This window comes from Capra hircus, chromosome 22 (genome assembly GCF_001704415.2).
Source record: "Capra hircus breed San Clemente chromosome 22, ASM170441v1, whole genome shotgun sequence".
Classification (NCBI taxonomy): domain Eukaryota; kingdom Metazoa; phylum Chordata; class Mammalia; order Artiodactyla; family Bovidae; genus Capra; species Capra hircus.
This window is the reverse complement of record NC_030829.1, coordinates 5,285,926-5,313,576: the sequence shown is the minus strand read 5'-3', so window position 1 is coordinate 5,313,576 and position 27,651 is coordinate 5,285,926. Positions and strand designations below refer to the sequence as shown.

General features: G+C 45.7%; 1 protein-coding gene across 2 annotated transcripts in view; it reads left to right on the top strand.

Annotated features, from left to right (window-relative positions):
• Positions 1–27,651, top strand: part of GADL1 (glutamate decarboxylase like 1) — a 191,729-nt gene that overhangs the window by 16,102 nt on the left and 147,976 nt on the right. For both annotated transcript variants that reach the window (XM_018038444.1, XM_018038443.1), the window contains exon 2: positions 23,366–23,538. In XM_018038444.1, coding sequence (XP_017893933.1) covers positions 23,366–23,538 — 173 coding nt within the window. The remainder of the gene's footprint in view (positions 1–23,365; positions 23,539–27,651) is intronic.

Below are 27,651 nucleotides of genomic sequence, written 5' to 3'. Positions count from 1 at the left end.
TGGAGGTGATGGAATTCCAGTTGAGCTATTTCAAATCCTGAAAGATGATGCTGTGAAAGTGCTGCACTCAATATGCCAGCAAATTTGGAAAACTCAGCAGTGGCCACAGGACTGGAAAAGGTCAGTTTTCATTCCAATTCCAAAGAAAGGCAATGCCAAAGGATGCTCAAACTATCGCACAATTGCACTCATCTCACATGCTAGTAAAGTAATGCTCAAAATTCTCTAAGCCAGGCTTCAGCAATATGTGAACTGTGAACTTCCAGATGTTCAGGCTGGTTTTAGAAAAGGCAGAGGAACCAGAGATCAAATTGCCAACATCTGCTGGATCATGGAAAAAGCAAGAGAGTTCCAGGAAAACATCTATTTCTGCTTTATTGACTCTGCCAAAGCCTTTGACTGTGTGGATCACAATAAACTGTGGAAAATTCAGAAAGAGATGGGAATACCAGACCACATGACCTGACTCTTGAGAAACCTATATGCAGGTCAGGAAGCAACAGTTAGAACTGAACGTGGAACAACAGACTGGTTCCAAACAGGAAAAGGAGTATGTCAAGGCTATATATCGTCACCCTGCTTATTTAACTTATATACAGAGTACATCATGAGAAACGCTGGCTGGAAGAAGCACAGGCTAGAATCAAGATTGCTGGGAGAAATATCAATAACCTCAGATATGCAGATGACACCACCCTTCTGGCAGAAAGTGAAGAGGAACTAAAGAGCCTCTTGATGAAAGTGAAAGAGGAGAGTGAAAAAGTTGGCTTAAAGCTCAGCATTCAGAAAACAAAGATCATGGCATCTGGTCCCATCACTTCATGGGAAATAGATGGGGAAACAGTGGAAACAGTGTCAGACTTTATTTTTCTGGGCTCCAAAATCCCTGCAGATGGTGATTGCAGCCATGAAATCAAAAGACGCTTACTCCTTAGAAGGAAAGTTATGGCCAAATTAGATAGCATATTCAAAAGCAGAGATATTACTTTGCCAACAAAGGTCTGTCTAGTTAAGGCTATGGTTTTTCCCGTGGTCATGTATGGATGTGAGAGTTGGACTGTGAAGAAAGCTGAGCTCTGAAGAATTGATGCTTTTGAACTGTGGTGTTGGAGAAAACTCTTAAGAGTCCATTGGACTGCAAGGAGATCCAACCAGTCCATCCTAAAGGAAATCAGTCCTGAATATTCATTGGAAGGACTGATGCTTAAGCTGAAACTCCAATCCCTTGGTCACCTGATGCGAAGAACTGACTTACTAGAAAAGACCATGATGCTGGGAAAGACTAAAGGCAGGAAGAGAAGGAGATGACAGAGGACGAGATGGTTGGATGGCATCACTGACTCGATGGACATGAGTTTGGGTGAACTCCAGGAGTTTGTGATAGACAAGGAGGCCTGGGGTGCTGCAGTTCATGGGGTCGCAAAGAGTCAGACACGACTGAGCGACTGGACTGCACTGAACTGAACTGAAGGTGACCTTTGGTTAATGGCCTTGGATGTTACTATTGTAATTGTTTTTTGGCACCAGGAACCATGCCCATATAAGACAGCAAATTTAATCAATAAATGTGGGAGTTCTGACAGCTCCATCAACCAGCCATTCCCCATCTTTCTCCCTCTCCTCAGACCTTCCTCTTCCCTGAGACAGCAGTGTTGACATTAGACTCTTAATAACCCTACAATGGCCTCTAAGTGTTCAAGCGAGAGGAAGAGTCCTAAGTCTTTCACTTTAAATCAAAAGCTACTAATGATCAAGCTTAGTGAGGAAAACACGCATCATGATAGGTCAAAAGCTAGGCCTCTTACACCAAACAGCCACGTTGTGAATGCAAAGACAATGTTCTTGAAGGAAATTAAAAATGCTATTCAGTAAGCGAGAAAGAAACAGCCTTTGTGCTGATATGGAGAAGATTTGAATGGTATGGAAAGAAAATCTGGCCAGACACAAAATTCCTTTAAGCCAAAACCTAATCCAGAGCCAGGCTCTAATTCTCCTCAATTCTCGCAAGGCTGGGAAAGGTGAGGAGGCTGCAGAAGAAAAGTCTGAAGCCAGCAGAGGTTGGTTCATGAGATCGAAGGGAAGAAGCCATCTCCTTATCATCAAAGTGTAAGGTGAAGCTGCGGGCGCTGGTATAGAAGCTGCTGTAACTTACCCAGAAGGTCTCCATAAGATAAATAATAAGTGGCTATGCTAAACAATAGATTTTCAATGTAGATGAAACTGCCTTCTATTAGAAGAACTTTCATGACTAGAGAGAAGTCAATGCCTGGCTTCAAGCCTTCAAAGGACAGGCTGATTTCTCTTGCTATGGGCTAATGCAACTAACTCGGTGAGTTTAAGTTGAAATCAATGCTTATTTTCCATTTTGAAAGTCCTAAGGTCCTTAAGACTTATGCTAAATCTACCCCGCCTGTGCTCTGTAAACGGAACAACAAAGCCTGCATGAGACCACATCTGTTGCCAACATGGTTTACTGAATAGTTTAAACTTACTGTTGATCTACTGCTCAGGAAAAAAAAAAAAAGATTCCTTTCCAAATATTTACTGCTTGTTGACAAGGCACCTGGACACTCAAGAGTACTGATGGAGATGTATTAATACAAAGAGGTTAATACTGTTTTAATGCTTGGTAAATAATATAACATCTATCCTGTAGCCCATGGGTCATTTTAACCTTCAAGTTTTATTATTTAAGAAATATATTTAGTAACGCTATAGCTGGCATAGATAATGACTCCTCTGATAAATCTGGGGAAAGTCAATTAAAAAAAAAAACCCTCTGGAAAGGATTCGCCACTTCAGATGCCATGAAGAATATTCGTGTTTCATAGAAAGAGGGCAAAATATCAACAGGACTTTGAAAGAAGTGGATTCCAACTCTCATGGATGACTTTGAGGGATTCAAGCCTTCAGTGGAGGAAGTAACTGCAGATGTCCTGGAAGTACCAAGAGAACTAGAATTAGAAGTGGGACCTGAAGGTGAAGCTTAATTTTTGCATTCACATGATAAAATTTGGACTGCAAGGAGATCAACGCAGCCAGTCATAAAGGAAATCAATCCTGAATATTCATTGGAAGGGCTGATGCTGAAGCTGAAGCCCCAATACTTTGGCCACCTGATGTGACGAACTGACTCATTAGAACAGACCTTGATGCTGGGTAAGATTGAAGGCAGGAGGAGAAGGGGACAACAGAGAATGAGATGGTTGGATGGTATCACTGACTCAATGGACATGAGTTTGAGCAAGCTCTGGGAGATGATGAAGGACAGGGAAGCCCCTGAAGTCCACAGGGTTGCAAAGAGCTGGACATGACTGAGTGAGTGAACAGCAATGATAAACTTGGGACAGATAAGAAGTTGTTTTCTATGGATGAGCAAAGAAAGTGATATCTTGAGATGGAGTCTACAGTTGGTGAAGATGCTGTGAAGCTTGTATAAATGACAAAGGATTTAGAGTAAATTTAGCTGGGGGTTTGAGAGGCTTGTCTCCAGTTTTGAAAGAAGTTCTCCTGAGGGTCAAATGCTATCAAATAGCATTGCATGCTGCTGAGAAATTGTTTGTGAAAGGAAGAGTCAATGAATGTAGCAAGCTTCAGTGTTCTTATTTTAAAAAATTGCCATAGTCACCCCAGCCTTCAGCAATCACCACCCTGATCAGTCAGCAGCCATCAACGTCAAGGCCAGTAAAATGATTATGACTCACTGAAGGCTCAGATGTTGGTTAGCATTTTTTTTAGCAATAAAGTATTTTTTAGTTAAGATATATGTATTTTTTTTTTAGAGATAATGCTGTTGAATACTTAATAGCCTAGAGTATAGGGTAAACGTGATTTTTGTACACACTGGGAAACCAAATAATTCACATAACTTGCTTGGATATTTGCTTTATTGTGGTGATCTAGAAGTGAACCAGCAATATCTCCAATGTCAGTACTGAGTTTTTCTCAGTATACCTGAGTGTCGTAAATGTCACTGTGCTGCAGACACCCTTGAAACGAGATCGGCTGCTTCAGCCCCTGCCCTTGACATTAGCGCTGTTTGGAGGGAGTACAGTTGCCAAAGATAAATGTGTGTGAAGCTAAGCCTTGGGTCTGCTGATGAAGAATCCCATGGCAAGAGGCTTAGAAGTTAAGTTTTCCACTTTTTAAAGACGGAAAAGCAATGGCAGTCAAATGTCTTTCAGTCATGTTGTAATTTGAAGCTGAAGTGTTCCATGGTACACTCGTGCCTGTGAACTCAAAGCAAAACAGTATAGAGACACTTCTGAGACCAGACTCTCCATCAGCTCCTTTCCTGAACCGCAACCATGGATGTCCTGAAACATTACAGGAATTCACAGTTCTGCATATCATGGATGAGGACTGCTTTCAGAAATGCTGGAATGTGATTTACATTCATTATGTGAATAAGGATTTAATTTTAGAAAGGGCTTTAGCTATAGAGTTATTGACTGTTATCAACTGTTACTAATAACTGTTATTGATCGTCCCTGGCGGCTCAGACGGTAAAGCGTCTGCCTACAATGCCTACCATGTGGGAGACCCGGGTTCAATCCCTGGGTCAGGAAGATCTCCTGGAGAAGGAAATGGCAACCCACTCCAGTACTCTTGCCTGGAAAATCCCATGGATGGTGGAATCTGGTAGGCTATAGTCCTTAGGGTCGCAAAGAGTTGGACACCACTGAGCAACTTCACTTTATTTATTAACTGTTGCCTGGTGTCTCAGAAGGTAAAGCGTCTGCCTGCAGTGCAGGAGACCTGGGTTCGATCCCTGTGTTGGGAAGATCCCTTGGAGAAGGAAATGGCAACCCATTCCAGTACTCTTGCCTGGAAAATCCCATGGACGGAGGAGCCTGGTAGGGTACAGTCCGTGAGATCGCAAAGAGTTGGACACGACTGAGTGACTTCTCTCTTCTATCGACTGTCAGAGTGGTGAGGCATCTTGTGGCCCACCATTTAACTGAAGGTATCATTTAACCATGGGGCTCCCCTGGGGGCTCAGTGGTAAAGACTCCACCTGCCAATGCAGGAGACATGGGTTCGAGCCCTGGGTCAGGATGAACCCCTGGAGAAGGCGATGGCAACCCACTCCAGTGTTCTTGCCAGGAAATTCCATGGACAGAGGAGGCTGGTGGGCTACAGTCCATGGGGTGGTGAAGAGTTGGACTGAGTGACTAAATACCACCAGTCGCTTAACCAGAGAAGTTAAAGTCCTATTTCACAGCCACAGAAACTAGGTAGGGCTAGCATTGGGTCTGGAACCCCCGCCCCATCCCAAATTCCAGAGTGTTCTCTCTGTGCATAAGAAATCCACCCTGCAAGATACTGATTAAATCAGTTAGATCTATGTTTCTTTCCACCAGCATCTGCCATGTCTTGGTGCAACACGAAGAATTTCAGCAACCAGGAGCTTCTATATTGCAGCGTGACCATCTAAATTACTTGATATCAGCTGTTGTTAAATATTAAAATCTATTTTGGTGATTGAGCTGTAGCATTGAGAAATCTTAAATTTTCACACTCCAATTTTTGCTTCTTAAATACATGGCTAAATCCTCCCTTTGTTTAAGTGCCTTAGCTGATAAGTCTGTTCCCCCATTCAGCACTGTGGATTCTGTGTTGCTTGACCTTCTAATACTTTGTATCAACTTACACAATCAATAGAGCCTTAGCTGATATTTATGACATATCTGTACTTTCAGATCCTGTACGGGCCAAAAAAATACACACAAGGAATGTATTTTCCTCATATGCATTTTCCTCGTGGTATGTTCTGCTGTGCCATCGACTCAGTTTTATTTCAGTACCTAATTTGTATGAGGCAGTGATAGAGGAGAAAGAAAATCTATGAAAAATTGAATTTCCTAATATTCATCCATGGTCTTATTTTTCAAGTTGATGGCACAACAAAAGCGAACTTTAGAAAATAATTGTGGAACATACATATGATGACAGTTTTGCCCAGAAGTGTTCAATACAGTATGTCAGCTTAGCAGTTAATTGTTCTTTTATTGTTTGACCCGTGTTAGTCCACCCTCCCTGGCGAGAGTGGCTGCATGGTTTAGTGAAAAGAGAAGAGACACTGCAATCAATCATAGTTTAAATATCAGCTCTGCTATTTACTATGCCAGCTGCATGACCTCCATAAATTTAATTAACCTCTTGGGTTCTCATTTCCACATTTGTAGAATTGGGTATGATACTTGCCTTATAAGACGTTAGGAAGATCCATGCAGAGACATGTAGTATGAATACCTGTTACAGTGTTTGGTCCACAGGCATTCAAAAAACAGCAGTCATTTGGTTTGATTTGGATTTTCCAGAAGCAGCCTATGAGTCAAGGATTGGAGCGTAAATAGAATCTTTGGAAGGTGGTCCCAGGGAGATCAACAGAGAACTGTTGTAAAGCGAGTTATCGCTGCAGGTAACTACAGTTCACTTCTGCTGGGTAACTAGAGCGTTGGTGAAGAATACGCAGCCCAGAGTTATCCCATATGAAGGACAGGAGAACTGGATGTCTGCCTGTTCATTTCTATCAGTTGTTGGTTGAGGGATGCTGGTATGGGTATTAATTTTTCAGAGCTTTGGGATGTGAGCAGAGAGTGTAGAAAGGTCACAGGCAAAGGATGAAAGTGCTGGCGCTTGGAAAGCTTGTAGGTTTTCCTTGGAAGAGACGCACCTGAAGAACCACATTAGCAGACTGTTGTGAACTGTGATTATGTTTTCTGATTGAGGACCTTTTGTTTTCCTAGATTCCTATCCCTTCGTGAGTAGAAGTCACCTCATACCAGCTCATGATGGTGTTAAATATTCAAAAAATATTGTAAGTCAATTTGTAAACTATTGGTCCCTTGAAATTAGCTTGATGGAAGTCTTCATACTGTAGAAACAGGCACATGCTTTGAAGCAGGACCTTTTTTTCCCTTAGATAATTTAAAGTTTCCCTGGGGACTCAGAGGGGCTTCCTTGATAGCTCAGCTGGTAAAGAATCACCTGCAATGCAGGAGACCTGGGTTTGATCCCTGGGTTGGGAAGATCCCCTGGAGAAGGGAAAGGCTACCCACTCTAGTATTCTGGCCTGGAGAATCCCAGGGACAGAGGGGCCTGGTGGGCTACAGTCCGTGGCGTCACAGCGTCAGACACACCTGAGCAACTGACACAGCACACCAACAATTTTAGCAGCACTCCACTGTCCCCCAGCCTTTCCTCCCAGGAGATGCGGAATAGGAGTTAAAGAGAGCTGAGGTCAAACCTGAGTCTGACATCTTTCAGCTGTGAAGCCATGTCCTAACTTCTCTGGGCCTCAATGTCTTTGTCTGTAAAATGGGCATGTCTATAACTTACACAGCTGTGATGGACATTAAATGCAACAACATGCTGTCGGTAAGATACACTGTGGAACAAGGGCTTCTTTATTGAAATTAAGCCTTACGCCAATGTGGGAGGAGCTATAAAAGGAAAATTCCACAGGAGGAGTTAGGAGTCGGAGAAGAGTCACTAACCAGCTTCCCAAAGCACCGTCGAGAATGGATAGGTTAGAGTTGGTGGGACCCGTGAGTGCAGCCAGGCAAAGCTGCCAAGGTGTGACTGCTGTGAATGAAGCTGAAGCAATAGAGCTGTCGATCTGTGCGACTGCCGTCTCAGGAGGTCCAGAGCCAAGCCTCTAGCGGGGAGGAGACGAGAGTGAGACCAAGCCACAGTGTGCTGGCAAGTCCGCAACTACCCTTCACAGACGTCGGAGAGGCTGCGCTGCGTGTTCACTTCCGCCCGAGTGCAGAGCCGAGAGCCGCAGAGAATGCTGGGTTAGGAGACCACCCCAGGGGCAGAGCCAGACCCCATTCAACACGCACACTCTACAGCTTGCTGGGTTTCAGAGCTGCTAGGGGCCAGCGCCTGGCCCTGGGCCTTGCCTCCTCTCCAGGGTGTGTCTGCGGTCTTATCCCGTCCTTCTCACTATCGTGTGTTGGGTGTAATGTCTGGTAACTTCTGTTTTAGTTTATGTGTCCCTGGACCAAGAGCTGCCTTGTCTGTCTGTACACTTGATACAAACCCTGAGATCCCAGACTGAAGACTGTTTCTACGAGATAAGATTTAGGTTGGTCCTGGGATGGAAAGAGTATATTTTGTGGAAGGGAGGAATAGGAGTAACTTGCGGCCAGAGGGAAGCCTCTGCTGGATTCAGAGCCCTCCCTTCCTAGAGTGCCTCCACTTGCATTGTGATGTTGCCCTCTGTCATCAGGCATGAGCTTTTCTCCTACACCTTTGAGCATGATTTTCCTTGTGACTTGGTTTGACCAACAGAGTACGGTAAAAGTGGAAACAGAAGGTTGTGTGACATCCACAAAGTGGAAATGGAAGGTTGTGTGACATCCACAAAGTGGAAACGGAAGGTTGTGTGGCATCCACCCTGAAATCTCAAGAAGCTTGGCAGCTTTTGCCTTCGCCACCTGAACTTGCCTCCCCTTCTGAAGACCTGTCACATCGCTGGGACACGACAGGGCACAAGGAGAGCGAGGCCCAGCTCGCTTAGTCTTCCGAGCTCTGAGCTGGGCTCTAGGCCGCCACACAGGCCACTGCAGGCGTGTGGGTTACCCGGGGAAGGCTGGAAACGCGCCCAGCTAAGCCCCGGGATCGTGGGAAATAATGCATCCTTGTGTTTAAAGTTTATTGACTTGGCTGTGTTGGCTCTTGGCTGTGCATGCGGGGTCCTTGTCTCGTCATGTGGGATGCTCCGTGGTGCCGCACTGGCTCTCTAGTTATGGCCTGAGGGTTTAGTTGCCCCATCGCTTGTAGGACCTTAGTTCCCTACCCAGGGATTGAACCTGCGTCCCCTGTGTTGCAAGGTGGATTCTTAACCAGCAGACCACCAGGGAAGTCCCCACCCTTGTCCTAATCCACAAAGTTTTGGGGTCATTTGTTACACAACCAAAGATAACTTACACATCCAGCCAGTAAACTATTTTGTGCTTAACTTAGCCAGAGTGGCTTTTAGTTGTTTGTAGCCTTACAGGGTTGTTGTGTGGGATGAATGTGCTACATTTTGTAAAGGACTTATCAAAATCTGTCACACAGAAGGGCTAAATGAACGGTGGCTATTGTATGTGAAATAGGTTCGGAATGCCTATGAGAGGTGTAGTGCAGACAGCCGTTAGGACATCCAATAGAGTCACAATGAATGGCAGTCTGCGTGCCGCTGAATCCAAACTGAGGACATTTCCTAAATTATCTGTAAGTGCTTTTCAAGCTCTAAGATCCCATGATCCTACTTTAAATTGGCCCCAGACTCAGCTTGGCACATCCTCTCGATGGCGCTAAACTCACGCCTCATTGGGTCTCAGCTGTGGACTAGCCCATGCCAACGCCTTTACGGTCTTTTACACAGTGCCTCTGAGTGCTTCATCTATCAGCACAGGAGCAGCAGCGAGACGCGCACACCCCCAGAGCTGCTGCCTGTGCCACTCCTGGGGCACCATCGATACTGTAGTTTATGCAACTGTTGCCTCCCAGGTAGCTTCAGCTTTTTGAAATCTTTGCTCTAATATTATATGGAGGGGAGGCTGATTCTGTGCAGCATAAAGGATGGGGAGGAAGATGCTAGTGATGCTTTACCCTCTTCTCTGCTTTACTGAGCAATTCATCTCTGAGCCCACATTTGCATCCCCCATTCAGCAATGCATTCGCCCTGCAAATAAGAGCCCTCCCTTCCTAGAAGGCAGTTTAGACCGTGTATTTCTTAAAGATGCTTCCTGAGAGGCTGTCGCCATTCCGGGAAGCTTCTCAGCATATCCTTTCCAGTTCCATTGTAATAAACTTGATGAAGAAATTTTGGTCAATGAAGATCTCTGCACTTGAGGGTGGCCACAAGTGAATTAGCGTGTATGTTGAGATACTGAGCTGAGAGTAGTTGCCCACTTCTGACCTGGAAGATGACCTTCTGAAGGCCTAGACAAGGAGGCAGAGCCCTGGCGCAGATGAACATCACGTCAGAGTTAATCAACGGATCATGCAAATGAGGCACCCATTTATAGCATTTATTTAAATTTTCATTTAAATTGCTGGTTAAATGGAATCATTTAACATCCCACAGTCAACACTTGAGTAAATTGGTTTTAAAACTGTATATTATATTGCGGCACATTGCAGTTTATACACAGTTCCAAAATAATTGCTTGTTGCTCTCAGAGTACAAAATATGTGTCCAAATAGTTTAAAGTGGTTCCATGAGAAATAATGTCTTCTTATTTATTTTCTTCTTGGGGAAAATGATAGAATTATAGTCCTTAGGATTGTGAGGTCTGAACTCAGGTCACCTGGCATTGAATTCTGTCTCTGACACTTACAGTTCTCTTTGTCTCTCTGGCTTCCATCCTGTCTGTAAAATTGAGTTAATAAAGAGAATTATTATGAGAATTGGATGAAGTGACGTATATAAGATACCTAGCTCAGTACCTGATCCCTTGCGAGTACTTAATGTTAACTACTGTTATTGTTTTCTAAATGCTATTGTATTTTTGTTCCCTTTCTGCATACTACTGCTGGAAAAGCTATTAGAAAAGATAGTCACACAGGTGGCTGGCATGGTATTTATTTTTGGCCATGCTCTTCTAGTTGCCTTTTACTAAGACAGTGATCTACCCACTGGCCACAAACATCCTGACTTGTACGTGAGTGGAACATTTCATAAAGTAGAAGAAACATAATATTTGTTTTCTGATGGTAGCTGGATGACCTCTAAGTTTTGGAGATCACTAAAAATAGATAAGAAGCTCTGAAGGTCTGGAGAATATACTTACTAAACTACGTCTAGTTGGCTTTAACTTTCCTTGATTAGAAATGTCTACAGAAGCCAAGTTATTATGAGTATTAGTTATGGTTCTCTGGTTCTGCCGAACACAGAATGACTCTTGCTCACTAGAAGGGGGAGTTTACTTAGAAGGATTTGGGAGAACTCACAGAATTGGTGAGAAAGCTAAATAATGAGACCTTGGAAGAAACAGGGGCCAAGGCAAGGGGTAAACCTAACTAACAGTGCTGTCAAGACTGGGGAGAGAGAGATTCCAGCTGGGATGCTGGCCAAGCCAAAAATTGCCCAAGCTAACAAGCAAACTCAAAAGGAACATTCTCCCTACTCAGCCTTAACTCTCAGAAAACAGGAGGGTCACTGATAATAAGGCTACAAGTCAAATCTAATGTTTCAGAGATATTGTAGGCAAGAAGTTAGGTGAAGAGTCGGAGAGGGTACAGAGCCAAGAAGATGGCCGAGGGGAAATGCCAGCAGGAATGGCTGGCGTTGACTCTTGAGGGAAGGGCTAATGAAGGGGAGGGCAGACACAGTGAGAGCGGTTCCTGGGGAACACGTTACTGTTGAGCCAGACGAAAGCACATCATCTGTAGCCAAGTTCTGCTGCCAGGGCTGAAATTTACCGTATGCACATGCCGATCTAGAGATCTCATCGAGCCTGGCTTCATCCAAGTCCTTGCAAACTGAAGTTGTATCCATCAGAGAAATTCATAAGGTAGAGAGGGGAATGGTGGGTGAGGTGGTCTTGAGAGCTGCCTGTCAGCCTGACAGAATGACACTTCCCATACCAGCATGTAGATCTTGTCAAGTAACCTTTACTCAAGTCACAGGAGTAGACATCTCGGGAAATCCTACTCTCCTGAAAATACCAGAAGGTCACCCAGTTTCTGGCCTGGTGCTCTGTGAAAGGTAAACATTTTGAAATTAAAACTAAATAACGTTTATGGTGAACCGTGCACGTATCAGCCATTGGTAGGGCAGTGACAGCTATATTGGAGAGGCTCTTTCAGAGACTCCCTTCTAAGAAGCTTGCCGTCTTGGAGGATGGATGGTGTTAATGGACCTAGCTGTTATGTTAAAGGTCATGGCTTGGTGTTTCCATAGACTGTGAATCACCTGACGGGCAGCCCAGGTGCTAACACACGAGGATCTCACAAAATCACACTTGGGGTGAAGGGAGCATGTCACCACCCTGAAACGTTCTGCGTTCCTGCATGCTTTGCAAGAGAGGAGCTGATGTATGGATGCACAACATGACTTTTACGTATCTTATTCTGTCACCTTCCATCCAAAGATCACTTCAGAACGCAGACTTCCTGGAGTGCAGAAAAGCTATACTATCCAAGCACAGTTGTAAGGCTTCTTAGAAAAACCTGGGGTTCCTGGCTTCAAGTTTGCGGTAACAGTATTATAGGGGAGAGATCAGATTAAGTATAACCTGTCTTCTGTCTTGGCTCAGAGGGTAAAGAATTGGCCCACAGTATGGGAGACCTGGATTCGACCCCTGGGTTGGAAAGATCCCCTGGAGAAGGGAATGGCTACCCACTCCAGTGTTCTCATCTGGAGAATTCCGTGGACAGAGGAGCCTGGCGGGCTACAGTCCATGGGGTCGCAGAGTCGGACACGAGATAACGACTAACTCTTCACTTTCCCATCCTGTCTGTTATGTAATTCATGTTCTCCCTCTCCCTGGCCTGGATTATTGCCGTCATATTTCCCCAACTTGAGCTCTTGACTTGCCATCTGAACCCATCACTGGTACCCACTTTATCTTTCTAAGGCACTTTTCTTACTCCATCAGAAATTCTCAACTGCTCCTATTGCCCATCAGGTGACAGCCACATTCCTCAGTCCTCAGAGACATTCTCGCCACCTCTCAGCAGTCAGTCGCTTCTCCATTTTACAGACCCTGCCCCTTGGATGAAGAGAAGCTCTTGAGGTTTCCTGGACACACACACACAGCCCTTTCTCTGCCTAGTTCCGGTTGCTTTTCGGTCCTGAATGTCTTTCCCATGACCTTTGTTTCGACTCCATCATAACCAACTTCGACTAGTCAGTCTGAAGCCTTGATATTCCATCCCTACTTGACCCAGCTGGCCCTTTTCTGGTGTTCCCCACATCTGCCTAGGGACCTACCATTTCCCTGGTGGCTCAGGTCCCCAACTCAGGAGTCTTCGAAGATTCTTCTGTTGTCGTGACCCCCTGAATCCACTTCATCAGCCAGCCCTCTCGGCTTTACTGCCAAAGCCTCCCGGACTGCAGCGCTTCACTGCTTCTTCTTTATGCATCTCCTCCCAGATCAAGAGGCTGGTGCCTCTACTGCCTGGACTTCCACAGCAGCCTCCTAGGCAGCCTCCTTATTCCCACATCTGCCCTTAGACAGGCCCCCTGTACAGGGGGCTGGAGACGTCCGTCGGAGATGCGAACCAGACTGCACGGCTCTTCGCTCGGGCTGGCTGCTGCCTTTGGAATGAAACGCCTTGCCTGGTCTGCTCCCGAACCTCTTCCCCAAGCTGGCTCTATTCTCCCTTCCCTCGTCCTCACCCCTGGGCCCCACCCATCTCTTTCTCGTCCTTTGAGAGAACAATTTATAGATCGTTTACTTCTGTTGCTTCTTTCTAAACTACTCTCTCTTCATGTCTTTTTACATCTGGAACTTTCTCCTCATTTGCATCTTAATTCAAATGTTTCTTCATAGGAAATACTTTCCCCTGATCAGATCTGAAATTCCTCCTTGTCTTCGTTCTACCAAGCCGTTCAAGTAACTTCCTTTAAAGCATTTGTTAGGGTCTGCAATTATTTAAACTGTTTCTTTGTTTTTTTTTTTTTTTGTATTAAGTCTCTCTCCCATCCACCCCAAGTAAATTTGTGTCTTCTTGTGCATTGCTCAGCTTCCAGTGCCTCACACATTGTTCTGAACATAACAGGCCCTAAATAAATATTTGCTGAATGCTTGAATGAAGGACCATTCTAAATACCATCTAACCTAAAAGGACTTTCTGCTTCTCACAGTCAGAAGCCCTTCTCTGGAATTTCAGTGTGCTTTATCTGACCTCAAGCATCATACTTTATACTTTACACCTTGTGGATGGGATCCTAGCTATTCATAAATGTGTCTGCGCTTCCTTGTTGGACTCTGTGGTTACTGTCTCTATGTCTGACTCGTCTCTGAGTCTCACACAGTGCCTGCCCCAGGGTCTTGCACATACCTAGTATTCAATAAATATTTGGGGAAGTATAAACGAAAGAAGTATTAACTCTGTGAATTTCAGCTACAGTGAGTTTAACCCCCGAAATAAGACCAAAGAAGTGATCGGCGTTGTCTTTTTTTTTTTTTTGGCCTTTGGCTGCCATCTCCAGGGCCTCCCAGGTGGCTCAGTGGTAAAGAATCTGCCTGCCCATGTAGGAGACATGAATTAGATCCCTGGGTCAGGAAGATTGCCTAGGGAAGAAAATGGCAACCTACTCCAGTATTCTTGCCTGGAAAATCCCATGGACAGAGGAGCCTGGCAGGCTACAGTCCATTGGGCTGCCAAAGAGTCAGACAGGCTTTGCGACTAAGCCACAAGCAAAGCCCGTCTCTAGCGGACTGAAGCTGTGAGCGTAGTTTCACCACTCGCGCCTGTGACTTCACATTTTAGGGCTGTGCTGTGGACATCATTTGGTGTCTAAGCCAGGTCTCTGATTAAACCAGTTACAGAGCTAGATTCAGACACTTAGTCCCTGAACTTGTTGCTACTATCCGCACCTTTGGAGCTTCTGTGGCTGCTGCCTTGTATTATTGTTATTTCTTAATATTTATTTATTTCCTAGAGTCTTCTTCCTTGTAGGCTGCCCACAGCTACCCTCTCATTGGCATGCTGTATCTAAGACAGCACAAATGGCTTAAAATGGATATGATACTCTAAAAGGATGCAAACAGTGGTTAAATCTGATAGTGCCAGGTACATCGACTGAATTAGGTGTCCATTTTTTTCAAGCTTAGAGGAAACAATGGATTTAGAAGACTCTGATACAGAGGACTGTCTCTTCAACTTCTTTTCAGCTCTGTTTTTTTCTCCCTGTCCCCCTGGATATTGTCTTTCAAGACTTTAACAACTTGAGAGCAGAGACTGCATTTTTTGCTTTCTGTGTTCCCAGGCACCAGGCTGGGTGCTCGGTACCCGGGAGGCCCTTATAAATTTATTAATTAGTGTTACCCTCTTTCCCCAGTTTTCTTCTCTTGCCTGTCTTGGACTGGCCCACTAGGCTCTCCAGGTCCTGACCCTCAGCTCTCACTAGGGCCCCAGTGTCTCTGGCACAGCTTTTCTGAAGTGTTCCTTAGCCTCCCCACCAGATGCCTGGATTCACTTTTGACTCATTGTTTCTCTTTCTGTTCCTTGGAAGCAAGCATTTATTTTCCTAGAGCTAATTTTCTCTTAACAATTAAAGACTCTCAAATGGCGAGCTTGGTTCTTTCAGGTTGATTTTCTGGCAAAGATCTGACCTTTACTGGAACCAGCGTGTAATGTTGGTACCGGGAGAGTCCATGAACTCCGCCTCAGTAATGGTCCTTCCTCACTGGGTCCTGTTCTCTCTTCCTGCCACTCGGGTCTGCGGCTTGCAAGGCTGTCTTCCACCCTTGCAATGACCCAGTGTTTTCTCCACTGGCCAGATAAGAAGGCTGGGTCATGTGGATGTTAAGCATGGGCAACATCATAGTGGCACAGTTAGAACTGGGGCCAGCATCTCCCTGGTTTCAAAGCTTAAGCCTGGGCATCGACTCAGATGCTAATGGAAGCCTTGCTAATGGGATTACACTGACCAGAGAATGGGCAATGCCAAGTCACTGTATTTGGAGCTGGTGAGACCACACCTGGGTTATGCCTCTTTTTATTAGAGATAAACTCATTCAGATGAGCAACCATGGATTATCAGATCCATGGAAGAAGCCGGAGCAGTTTTAATGGGCAAAATAAGAGATTTAGACACGAATTGATGAAAGTCTTCACATGTTTGGTATAGGTGCTGCTGAAGCAAGCACAAGGTTTGGGTTAGAGCCCCACGGGAGAGAAATCAGACTTGCTTTGTCTACTCCTCTCCTGCAGAAGCCTGGAGAAATGCCACAAGCGCAGATTCAGAGTCACCGCAGGGGACGCTTTGTGGCCCCCCCAGCTGTTTGTCATGGAGCTGTTCCTTTAAGAAACGAAGAGGTTTTACAATTATTATTATTACTATTAATTCCTGCAGATTTTTAGAGAGAAGACAGTCTTCGAATTCAGAAGTCTTCTCTGACCCCTCAGCTTCTCCTGTAACCCTAAGCCATAGCCCTAAATGTCTAGATTGTTTGCTTTCAGCTTGTTACTGGTGTCCTTCTCAGGACATGGGACACTCATTATCTCCTGTTGCATTATTCAAACTCGGAGACTCTCAGTTAACAGAGGACAGAAACGGGGTCTAATTCATCTTGCTGTCATTATTGACTCCGTAGCACTGCCTTACAAACTGTAGATGTCCATAGCACGGTACCTTGTTGCTCCTTCATAAAGCTTCAGTGTATTATTCACCCCAGTTTCACTGCTTAACCAGCTCTGTGCCCCTGGACAAGCCAGTTAAACTCTCTGCGTCTGCACTTCCTCAACTATAGAACTGAATAAGCAGCTGGAAATTTTGTGACAATTAAGTTTTTCAACTCTGTAAAGTTTTGAGAGCAGAGTCTGCCCCACATGTCCTGCACTGTTGTAAATTTTCAGCACCTAACTCCCAAAGAGACTTTGAGATACGCAAGGAGATGATCAAGTTCCTGTCTTTAGCCTCCAGCCTGCTGTGTGGCACACGGGAGGTGAGTAATCCATGTTTGTTGAAATGGATACATAATCATTAAACGATAAGAGAGAAGCCAGGCAGCCAAAGATGTTAGATTCTGGAAGCATCTGAGAGGTCAACAACAACTGTGGGCCCTAAACCCACCTGCGTGTTAGTATAAGTGAAGGCAATGGCACCCCACTCCAGCACTCTTGCCTGGAAAATCCCATGGACGGAGGAGCCTGGTGGGCTGCAGTCCATGGGGACGCTAAGAGTCGGACACGACTGAGCGCCTTCACTTTCACTTTTCACTTTCATGCATTGGAGAAGGAAATGGCAACCCGCTCCAGTGTTCCTGCCTGGAGAATCCCAGGGATGGGGGAGCCTGGTAGGCTGCCGTCTATGGGGTTGCACAGAATCAGACATGACCGAAGCGACTTAGCAGCAGCAGCAGCAGCAGGTGAGAGAGCAGCCGGCCCAGAACTTTTCCTGGATTGTCTCCTATTTAGTTGATGAGGGAAAGTTAAGCACAGAGAGAATGTGTCATTCCAGGGTCAGAGAACCTGAGAGACTCAAACTCAGCTCTCCTGTTGTCTCAGCCACGGGGCTGGGGAAGGGGTTTGGGGGCTGTGTGAAAGGGTTAAATAAGATGACGTCTAAGATAACGATGCAGCCAGCCAACAGCTCAGGGAGTTGTTGAGTGCTCGTGAACACTGACAACTGAGCAGTTTCCTGGGACGTCCAGAAAACTGAGACACGGATCCCCTCTGTCATTGTTTCTACTCTGGTTCAGGAAATAAAACGTCGACACAAATAGCCACTTTCCTGCAAAGTGGACAGTGACAAGGCAGGAAGTTTGGACAGCTGCCCACTAGGGGCGGACAGAGCTGCTTGACTGTGGCCAGAAGTTCAGCTCTCTTCACGGGGCAAACTCCTCCCACTGAGCCTCCTTCCTCCGACTGTTCCAGGAGATAACTCACCAGCCGCTTTAGAGTTCACTACCCTGGCTTCCCTTGGACTGCAAGGAGATCCAACCAGTCTGTTCTAAAGGAGATCAGTCCTGGGTGTTCTTTGGAAGGAATGATGCTAAAGCTGAAACTCCAATACTTTGGCCACCTGATGCGAAAAGTTGACTCATTGGAAAAGACTCTGACGCTGGGAGGGATTGGGGGCCGGAGGAGAAGGGGACAACAGAGGATGAGATGGCTGGATGGCATCAATGACTTGATGGACATGAGTTTGGGTAGACTCTGGGAGTTGGTGATGGACAGGGAGGCCTGGCGTGCTGCGATTCATAGGCTCTCAAAGAGTCGGACACGACTGAGCGACTGAACTGAACTGAACTGAGCCCTGGCATCTGATCATTCTGAGATCTCCCTTTCCCTGTCATAGCTTACTGTCACATGTAATTACTCCTGTTTATTTATGTATTTAATAAATAGTTTTAATTGCCTACTGCTGTTACCTAACACTTCCTGAGTTTGCTAGTATTTCTAATGTTTACTGAGAGCCCACTGTTGGCCAGGCTTTGCTTTAGGTCTTCATCTGCATTGATTCACTTAATCCTGTGAAACTCTGAAATAGTATTTGAAGCTGAATGTATCATTTGGGCTTCCCTGGTGGCTCAGATGGTACAGAATCTGCCATCAATGCAGGAGACCCAAGTTTGACCCCTGGGTTTGGAAGATCCCCTGGAGAAGGGTATGGCTGCCCACTCCAGTATTCTTGCCAGGAGAACTCCGTGGACAGAGGAGCCTGGTCGGCTATAGTCCATGGGGTCATAAAGAGTCAGACACGACTGAGTGACTAACACTTTCACTTTATGATTTGTTTGGCAAGGAAGAACGGTGCATCTTTGCAAACAAAACAGCAGTTGAGCTAATTGTATGGATAGGAGTTTGGAAAGTATGGGGTTGAGGAATCGGTGGAAATAAAGAAGCCAGAATGTCTTGGGATTGACTGGTTTCCACGTTTGCCGGTGTGGTTCCTGGAGTGAGATTTGTGATGGACTGACCTTCAGACACCAAAAGCCTAGAAAACAGAGAAGGAGGGCGAAGAGAAAGAAAGTGGCCTTGGTGAGAAGAACGCACGGCGAGGAGAGGGAGCCTCTCACCCGCGGTTTCCCTTGATGACCGAGACTGCAAACTCAGTTTTGCCTCATTGACCCTGTTCCCCGGGTCCTTCTTTCAGCCCCTTCTGGTCCTTTCTAGTCCATGAATTGAGTTCTGTGTCTGCCCTATTCCTACCAAAGGTGTCTCCTGCTTGGTTAGGGCTGGCAACCTGCAGTGGCATCTCAGAGGAGGGGACATGGTTGCTGCCTGGTTGAAGGAGCCAGGGTCCTGGGCTTCTTATATCTAGTAACCAAAAAATGTTTATGGAACTCTTCCAATCCGACAGGCACTTTCGGGTGCCCTGAAACAGACAGCAGCTGACAGGAACTGGATCATTCCCGTAGAGCATAATCTCTGTTGCAAAGACAGTATTTAAACAAGTAAATAAATAAATATTATACATATCATATGTCACATGGTGGTTACCACTCTGGAGTCAAATAAAGCAGAGAAAAATGTGGGATAGAGGAGTGGGTGCAGTGTGAAATGAGGTCACTGGGGACACCTCACTGAGAGACTGGTGTTTAAGGAGAGAGTCGAGGAAAAGTGAAGAGGCCACAGTGAGTGGGATGTGGTTTTTGGAGGGCAGGCAGGAACTAGAGAAGTGGAGTGATGCCCAAGAGATAATGGGGGAAGGAGCTCATTTAAAGCCTAGGCATTTTCAGGACTTTGACTTGTAATTTGATAAAGGGTCATTGAATGGTTTGAACAGGAGTCACGATGTGATCTGACTTAGCGTTTTGAAGAAACATGGGAGCTGCCTTGCTGAGAATTGTTTTCACAGTACCTGGGGCAGGGTGGCAGCTACAGGGTTCATTGGAAAGTGAACCCGGGCATTTGATGGTGGTAAGGGAGGGGGCACGGAAGAGCAGACAGATTCTGCGTATGTTCTTCCTGGAACATTCTTCTCATGGAAGGCTTGAGTATTTACTGCTATCAGCTCTAGCAGATAGAATCCTGATGTGCCTCTCCAGAAGAGCACAGCTTGGCTGATTATTCAGGCTCCAGAGGGTCTTTTCCAGTCTGGGCCAAAGTGACAATATGGTGGGGTAGGGGAGGAGAGGTGTATGATCACATCTAGTTGTAGAATTAAAACATCAAGAAAAGATGCATAATCTATGCCCAAACCTTTATAGTTTTTGAGTAGGATTTTCTTCTATAGAATTGTTCAAAATCTATAGAGAAATTATAGATTTATAAAATTGATGGCTGTGGAGCAAGAGACAATTTTAATTTCAGTTTCTCTGCTATTTTGGTTGCACGTGGGTGTTTGATATTGTGTGTATGTGTGAGAGAAACAGAGAGGGAGAGAAAGAGACTCTCAGAGGCCTACAGAGTGGCTGCTATTCCCTGGACAATAGAAATGTGAGATCCCACTAATGAGGTTAGAAAAAAATCAGACCTTTTCTGTGCACTTAATAATAGCACTGCCTACTGACAAAACCAGGGTTCCCTGAAAAATTGCCCTCTTTTCCAATTTATTTTTAGGACATGAAATTTGGGAGGGAGGAAAGTGCCTTGAGTGGTAAGCACTTCCATCCAACAGCTCAATTCCAGGGCTTCACCATTTGGCCCTAAACCATGTTAGATACATCTTTCCAAGTGGAAGACAAATTAAAGCTAAGGATGAAGCTGAGATTCATTATGAGAGCTTTGAATGGTTACCCCTCAGTCTGAGGATAAAAGATCAGTCGTTTGCTACAGATTCTATCATTCTCGAATTGGAGAGTCTTCCCCCTACGTTTTTATCTGCCTGTGGACACCATGAGAGTTTGCCAGCCGTAGAATTACAGGGCATAATAAATGTAAATGCTGTTAGAACCCTTGGTAGGTATAAAAATACCTGAAATACACACAGACCCAGCAGTGTGTTTAAAGGAGGTGCTATGCTTGGCGAGGTGCTGAAAAATATTTAAAAATTGTTTGTGTAACTTTTTGCAAGTTATTGAATATAATAAGGAGGAAAGAGATACTGATTAGAAAGAGAGCATACGATCGAATCAGAGCTTGAGGCAGAATATTGGTTGAATATCTGGATAAGTTGCCAGAATTAATTTGGAGGAGAGCTATTTTGGGTAGGCAGTAACCTTTAGTCTCAGATATAGATTTCCACATTGACTTTTAACCTTTATCATGGACCCGCAGCTGTCCAGTCCTGAAAGTGTTCTGTTCCACCCTCCTGCCTAAATTGCAAGTTTGAGGAGTTTCAAAGTGTGAGATACGGCTTACAGGACCTTCCCGCTGCTCAGCTTTCCTCCTCCTCACAGTAGGAAGTGGCCAAGTATATTTAACAGGGGGCTTTCAGAGACACAGCAAGGGGGCACTTAATCACAGGCTTAAAATGTAAAATCAAAAGAAGAGACACGTTGACATTTCTTCTTCTCTGGGAGTGCCTTATGAAAGGAAACATATCAGTTCAGTTCAGTCGCTCAGTCGTGTCCAACTCTTTGCAACCCCATGAACCACAGCACGCCAGGCCTCCCCATCCATCACCAACTCCTGGAGCTCACTCAAACTCATGTCCGTCGAGTGGGTGATGCCATCCAGCCATCTCATCCTCTGTCGTCCCCTTCTCCTCCTGCCCCCAATCCCTCCAGCACCAGGCTGTTTTCCAGTGAGTCAACTCTTCACATCAGGTGGCCAAAGTATTGGAGTTTCAGCTTCAGCATCAGTCCTTCCAGTGAACACTCAGGACTGATCTCCTTTAGTATGGACTGGTTGGATCTCCTTGCAGTCCAAGGGACTCTCAAGAGTCTTCTCCAATACCACAGTTCAGAACCATCAATTCTTCTGCGCTCAGCTTTCTTCACAGTCCAACTCTCACATCCATACATGACCACTGGAAAAACCATAGCCTTGACTAGACGGATCTTTGTTGGCAAAGTAATGTTTCTGCTTTTCAATACACTGTCTAGGTTGGTCATAACTTTCCTTCTAAGGACTAAGCGTCTTTTAATTTCATGGCTGCAATCACCACCTGCAGTGATTTTGGAGCCCAGAAAAATAAAGTCTGACACTGTTTCCACTGTTTCCCCATCTATTTCCCATGAAGTGATGGGACCAGATGCCATGATCTTCATTTTCTGAATGTTGAGCTTTAAGCCAACTTTTTCACTCTCCTCTTTCACTTTCATCAAGAGACTTTTTAGTTCCTCTTCACTTTCTGCCATAAGGTGGTATCATCTGCATATCTGAGGTTATTGATATTTCTCCTGGCAATGTTGATTCCAGCTTGTGCTTCTTCCAGCCCAGCATTTCTCTTGATGTACTCTGCATATAAGTTAAATAAGCAGGGTGACAATGTACAGCCTTGATGTACTCCTTTTCCTATTTGGAACCAGTCTGTTGTTCCATGTCCCGTTCTAACTGTTGCTTCCTGACCTGCATATATGTTTCTCAAGAGGCAGGTCAGGTGCTCTGGTATTCCCGTCTCTCTCAGAATTTTCCACAGTTTATTGTGATCCACACAGTCAAAGGCTTTGGCAGAGTCAATAAAGCAGAAATAGATGTTTTTTTGGAACTCTCTTACTTTTTCGATGATCCAGTGGATGTTGGCAATTTGAACTCTGGTTCTTCTGCCTTTTCTAAAACCAGCTTGAACATCTGGAAGTTCACAGTTCATATATTGCTGAAGCCTGGCTTGGAGAATTTTGAGCATTACTTTACTAGCGTGTGAGATGAGTGCAATTGTGCGGTAGTTTGAGCATTCTTTGGCATTGCCTTTCTTTGGGATTGGAATGAAAACTGACCTTTTCCAGTCCTGTGGCCACTGCTGAGTGTTCCAAATTTGCTGGCATATTGAGTGTAGCACTTTCACAGCATCATTTTTCAGGATTTGAAATAGATCAACTGGAATTCCATCACCTCCACTAGCTTTGTTTGTAGTGATGCTTTCTAAGGCCCACTTGGCTTCACATTCCAGGATGTCTGGCTCCAGATGAGTGATCACACCATCATGATTATCTGGGTCATGTAGCTCTGTTTTGTACAGTTCTTCTGTGTATTCTTGCCACCTCTTCTTAATATCTTCTGCTTCTGTTAGGTCCATACCATTTCTGTCCTTTATTGAGCCCATCTTTGCGTGAAATGTTCCCTTGGTATCTCCAATTTTCTTAAAGAGATCTCTAGTCCTTTCCATTCTGTTCTTTTCCTCTATTTCTTTGCATTGATGGCTGAGGAAGTCTTTCTTCTCTCTCCTTGCTATTCTTTGGAACTCTGCATTCAGATGCTTATATCTTTCCTTTTCTCCCTTGCTTTTCGTTTCTCTTCACAGCTTTTTGTAAGGCCTCCTCAGACAGCCAGTTCCTTAAATTACAAGGGAGTTTGTGCTCATGAAACAGACATGGGTTTGTGTTCACAAGGATCATTTCTGCGCATATCTGAAAGATGCTTGTACGAGCGAATAAAATGGGTTGAATTTACATTTCTTGACCTCCTGCTTGCTCCCTGATGCTAAACAAAAGGTGCTGCAGGAATGGAAAATGGAGCTTTCTTTCTTTACCTCTGTCGTATCATTGGGCGCCATTAAGAAGCTGTTAGCTTCAGTGCCTCAGACGTATCAAATGAAGGGATTCCCTTTGAAGGTGGGATCGCAAGCCATTTCCTGCATGCTTGGCTTTGTGCTGGAATAAGATTCTCTCTAACACATGGTTTGATTGTGTGCTTCCAGGAGATACCGGTCCGCAAGAGATGGTTCCGAGCAGGAAGAACGTGGTGCTCGTGGATGGAGTCATACTGAACGGCCCCACAACAGATGCAAAAGCAGGGGAGAGATTTGTGGAAGACGCCTGTAGGCTCATAATGGAAGAGGTGATTTTGAAGGCTACGGACATCCGTGAGAAGGTAAACGTAAAAGCCTGTGAGAAACCGTGAGAACGGGACTGCTGGGTTCCATCCACCCCTGGATGGCTAGCTGTAAGGGGAGAGGAGCCATGCTCTCATTTCCTGTGTACTTTTGTTTCAAGGGGATGCCCATATACCAAAGTTGGTACCCCCTCTCCCACCCCACCTCAGCTTCCAGACCCCCATCCAGTTTCTGCTTTCCTGGAAAGCAGCCAGCAAGTCTGGGGAGACTGGCCAAGACCCAGAGTTTAACCAGGTAAGGTTGTGAAGCACAGGGTGAACCGTTCTGCTCCAGATGACGATACAAGTTATAAAGCAACCGATGATCTGATTTGTATAGTCTCCAGCACACACCCTGCTTCCCACTGTCCGTTGCATATTCCTTACCTTACTAGTGAAATCAAGCAGAAGGTAGAATAAGTGTGAAAAGTGTTTAAACTTATCTGAGGGTCTTTACTAGCAGTTTGTCTGAGCTTAGACTGGAAATCTTGGGCTGCTAAGTCTGACTTTTCTGACTGGTACCAGTGACCTGTTCTAGCTTTCAAATACAGACACAAATCGATATTGGAATCATCACTAATGACATCTGTTCTTAATAGTAATTACTTTGTGCCGATTGATATTCTAAGAACTACTCCATATGTGTTTGTGTATTTAACCCATGTGTTTGTGTGTTGAATCTGTAAAGACCCCTAAGATGCCGGTACTATTGATCAACTCCATTTTAGAGACGAGTGGCAAAGCGTGGCACAAGATGCCAAGGGTATTGCCCCAAAGCACATGCCAGTGGGTCTTGGAGCCAGCGCCAGAATCCAGGCTGGTTGCAGAGTCTGTGCTTTTCATGGCTTCTCCCTGTGTCTCTCAGAATCTCACAATTAATAGCTATCACATTGACCACCTTTCATATTGCAAATCACTGAAGGTATTTCCTAATTTTGTGCTTATAATTGAGTTTTCTCCTGTCTTAGCTATACCCAGGGAACGTTTTGGACCTGCTTTACTTTGGAGTACAGTACTCCCCTGGAAATTTTTTATATTGGCCTTTATGCAGTCATTAAATATTAACTGAGTCTAGCTAAGGATAAAACATTATATTCAGCCCTGGGGGATATAAAGCAAAGTAGGATTAAGGCTCAGCTTTGAACAGAATCGGAATAAAAAACAGGGGGTCCCAGGAAGGTGATAAATGTCGTGTGGTTTAGGCAGACTTTGGGTAGATCTCACAAAGAAGTGGACACCTTGGACTTTGACGCAGAATTTGAGGATGAAATAGGTGTTTGTTTTTGTTGTTGTTTTTTATTTGGCTGCGTCTGGTCTTATCTGCAGCATGAAAGATCCAGTTCCCCGACCAGGGATTGAGCCCAAGCCCCTATGTTGGGAGCATGGAGTCTTAGCCCCTGGACAGCCAGGGAAGTTCCTGGAGTAGGATTTTGATGGGTAGAGAGAAGTGAGCCCAGGCGTGTTGCAGAAAGTGGAAGGTGAATGAGGGGGAGAGAGTTATAATAGGGCAAGGTATTTATTACACCAAGGGGCCCCTTCACGTGGAAAGAAGGGCTCATACAGGGCAGTGATGGGAGACAGGATGAGAAGGGTAGGCTTAAAATCCTAAGTTGTTAACTCAGTGGCCCCAAGCCCGCTGCAACATGGTAGTCATGCAGTGGACAGGCATCCACGTGAAGCTGGATTGTTGTGTTGGAGTTGGGAGAGGGAGGTGAGGTTTTTATGCTGCTGACTTAGCCTACTTGGTCAGAGATTCAACACGTCCCCTTTCAAAGGCGGCCTGAGGACAGGATGGGTCCCCATACTTAGTGATGGGCTTCCCACGTGATGATAGTGGTAAAGAACCTGCCTGCCGATGCAGGAGATATAAGGGACTCGAGTTCAGTTCCTGAGTCAGGAAGAGCCCCTGGAGGAGGGCATGGCTACCCTCTCTAGTGTTCTTGCCTGGAGAATCCCAAGGACAGAGGAGCCTGGCAGGCTGCAGTCCATAGGGTCGCAAAGAGTCAGACACGACTGAAGCGACTTAGCACACGCACAGCGCAGCCATACTTAGTGACATGATTACCTCTGGCCCCCTCTTCTGCAGATACTCTTCCTCAGCCACTTTTTTTTCAATTGAACTGTAACTAACACTCAGTCAAATGTACTGCCTTTGGTGTGCAGTTCTATGAGTTTTGACAAATCGTGTAACCACCAACAGAATTACAAGACAGAACAGTTCCGTCACCCCACATTTCCCTGAGCCCCTCCGTGTCCGCCTCTCCCCTCACCTCTGGCCCCTGGCAACCACTGATTTGCGTTTGCGGGGTTTTGCTGTCCTTGCAGATTTTTCATCATCATTATATGAATTCATAGTCCTTGCTTTGCACAGTCACAGCCCATTTGGTTGACTTCTGCCCGTCGTGGTTCATGGTTCTAAGCTCAGAGTTTAATTTCATATCTCTTGCACAATTTAGTGTTTCGCCCTGCTTTCCCCAGCCTCCCTGATCCTGGCCTCCACCCCCTGGAGAGTCCCCTGTCTCTCTCCTCTCCTCCACAGGGAAACTTTTTAAGGATCTTCAACACTGCCCCCTCCCTCCACGTCCTCACCTCCTACGTCCTTGCTTCATGCAATCTGGCCTCCACTCCCACCTCCCTCAGCCAGGCGCTCTTGCCAAGCACACCTCCTTGTTGATCCATCCCAGGAGTGCTTCCAGTCTCTGCCTAGCTCAGCTTCTCTGCAGGACCTGACCGTGGTGACCGTCTCCTCCCCCAGCATCCCTCTTCCTTTGTGCAGTAGCTCTGAACTCTTCCGGGTTGCTCCCTGCCTCTTTGGCGTGTCCTCACCTCACAAGTGAGCTCCTTTCCCTTCACCCTTTGCTTACGTGCTGGTACTGCTCAGGGGAGACCCGCACCGTCTACTCTTACTACAGCCTCCCTCTGAGCCGTGTCACTTGGGTCACACTATAATAGATGCCTGCAACTCTGTGTCTGATCTTTCGCAAGAGCTTCAGACCAACTACTGCACCCCCTTTGGATGTCCTGTAGGTGCCTTGGACTAAATATGCCCCAAACTCATCATCCAACCCCACCCAACCCCACTCACCATGAAACCACGTGCCAGCTGGGAAGCTCAAGTTGGCCTTTGGCTACTCCTTGCCCTCATCCTTCCTGTGTTATTGCTTTCCAGGTTCTATTGATGGCGCATATGTTCAATATCTCCAGACATGCTTCATTCCTGAGGCAGCCAGCCTCATCCAGACCACTACCTTCTCTTGCCTGCTTTATTAGAGTAACTTCTTATTTCCAGTTTTACTTGGAATCTCCATATTGCAACCCAAGCCATTGTCTACTAATATTATCCCATGTAAATTCCCTTGTCCAAAGCATATCAGTGTTTTTTTAGAGCCAATTCAAATTCTGTAACATGTGACATGAAGCCTGTCACCGTCTGAGCCTTGTTTTATCTCTTCATTCATTCCTTCCACACGCTGTTGACACCCTTGTGTATGGAGGCTCTGTTAGTTCCTTGGGAGTGGTCAGAGAACTGACCGGCACCTCTGCTCTCACGGCGAGTGTGTGTCTCAAGTGCATTACACGGCACATTGCAAGGTGACAGGCGCTGTGCAAAAGGAAGAGAAGGAAGAGTTGGGGGCGGGTGCTTCTGGAGGTAGAGGAACACACAGCTTGTGATTTTAAATAAAGACGGGGGATTGCCGGCTTGACAGTGGGACATCTGAGAAGAGTTTTGAATGAAGTGAGGAAGTTAGCTATGAGGTGATTTGGGTGGAGGTTGCATTCCAGGCCGAGGCTGAAGACTCTAACATGGGAATGTGCCTGGTACATATAAAGAGCGGAAAGGAGGCCAGGGTGTGGGGTGGGGGGGTGTCAGTGCCACTGGGGAATCAGATGTACATGATCAGTGCAGGTCATTGTAAGGACCTGGGCTTCTACTCTGAAGGAAATGAGGGGCCATCAGACGTATTTGAGCAGAGGGCTGCCTGTGGCTGAGATAGAAGAGCATTCTGGATGCTGACTGTGGGGCTGAGAGCAGATGGTGTGGTGCCGGCGGCCAGGGACAGAGACAAGTTGGGGAGCTGTTCCAGGATTCCAGCTCCACTTTTCCCTACCTCC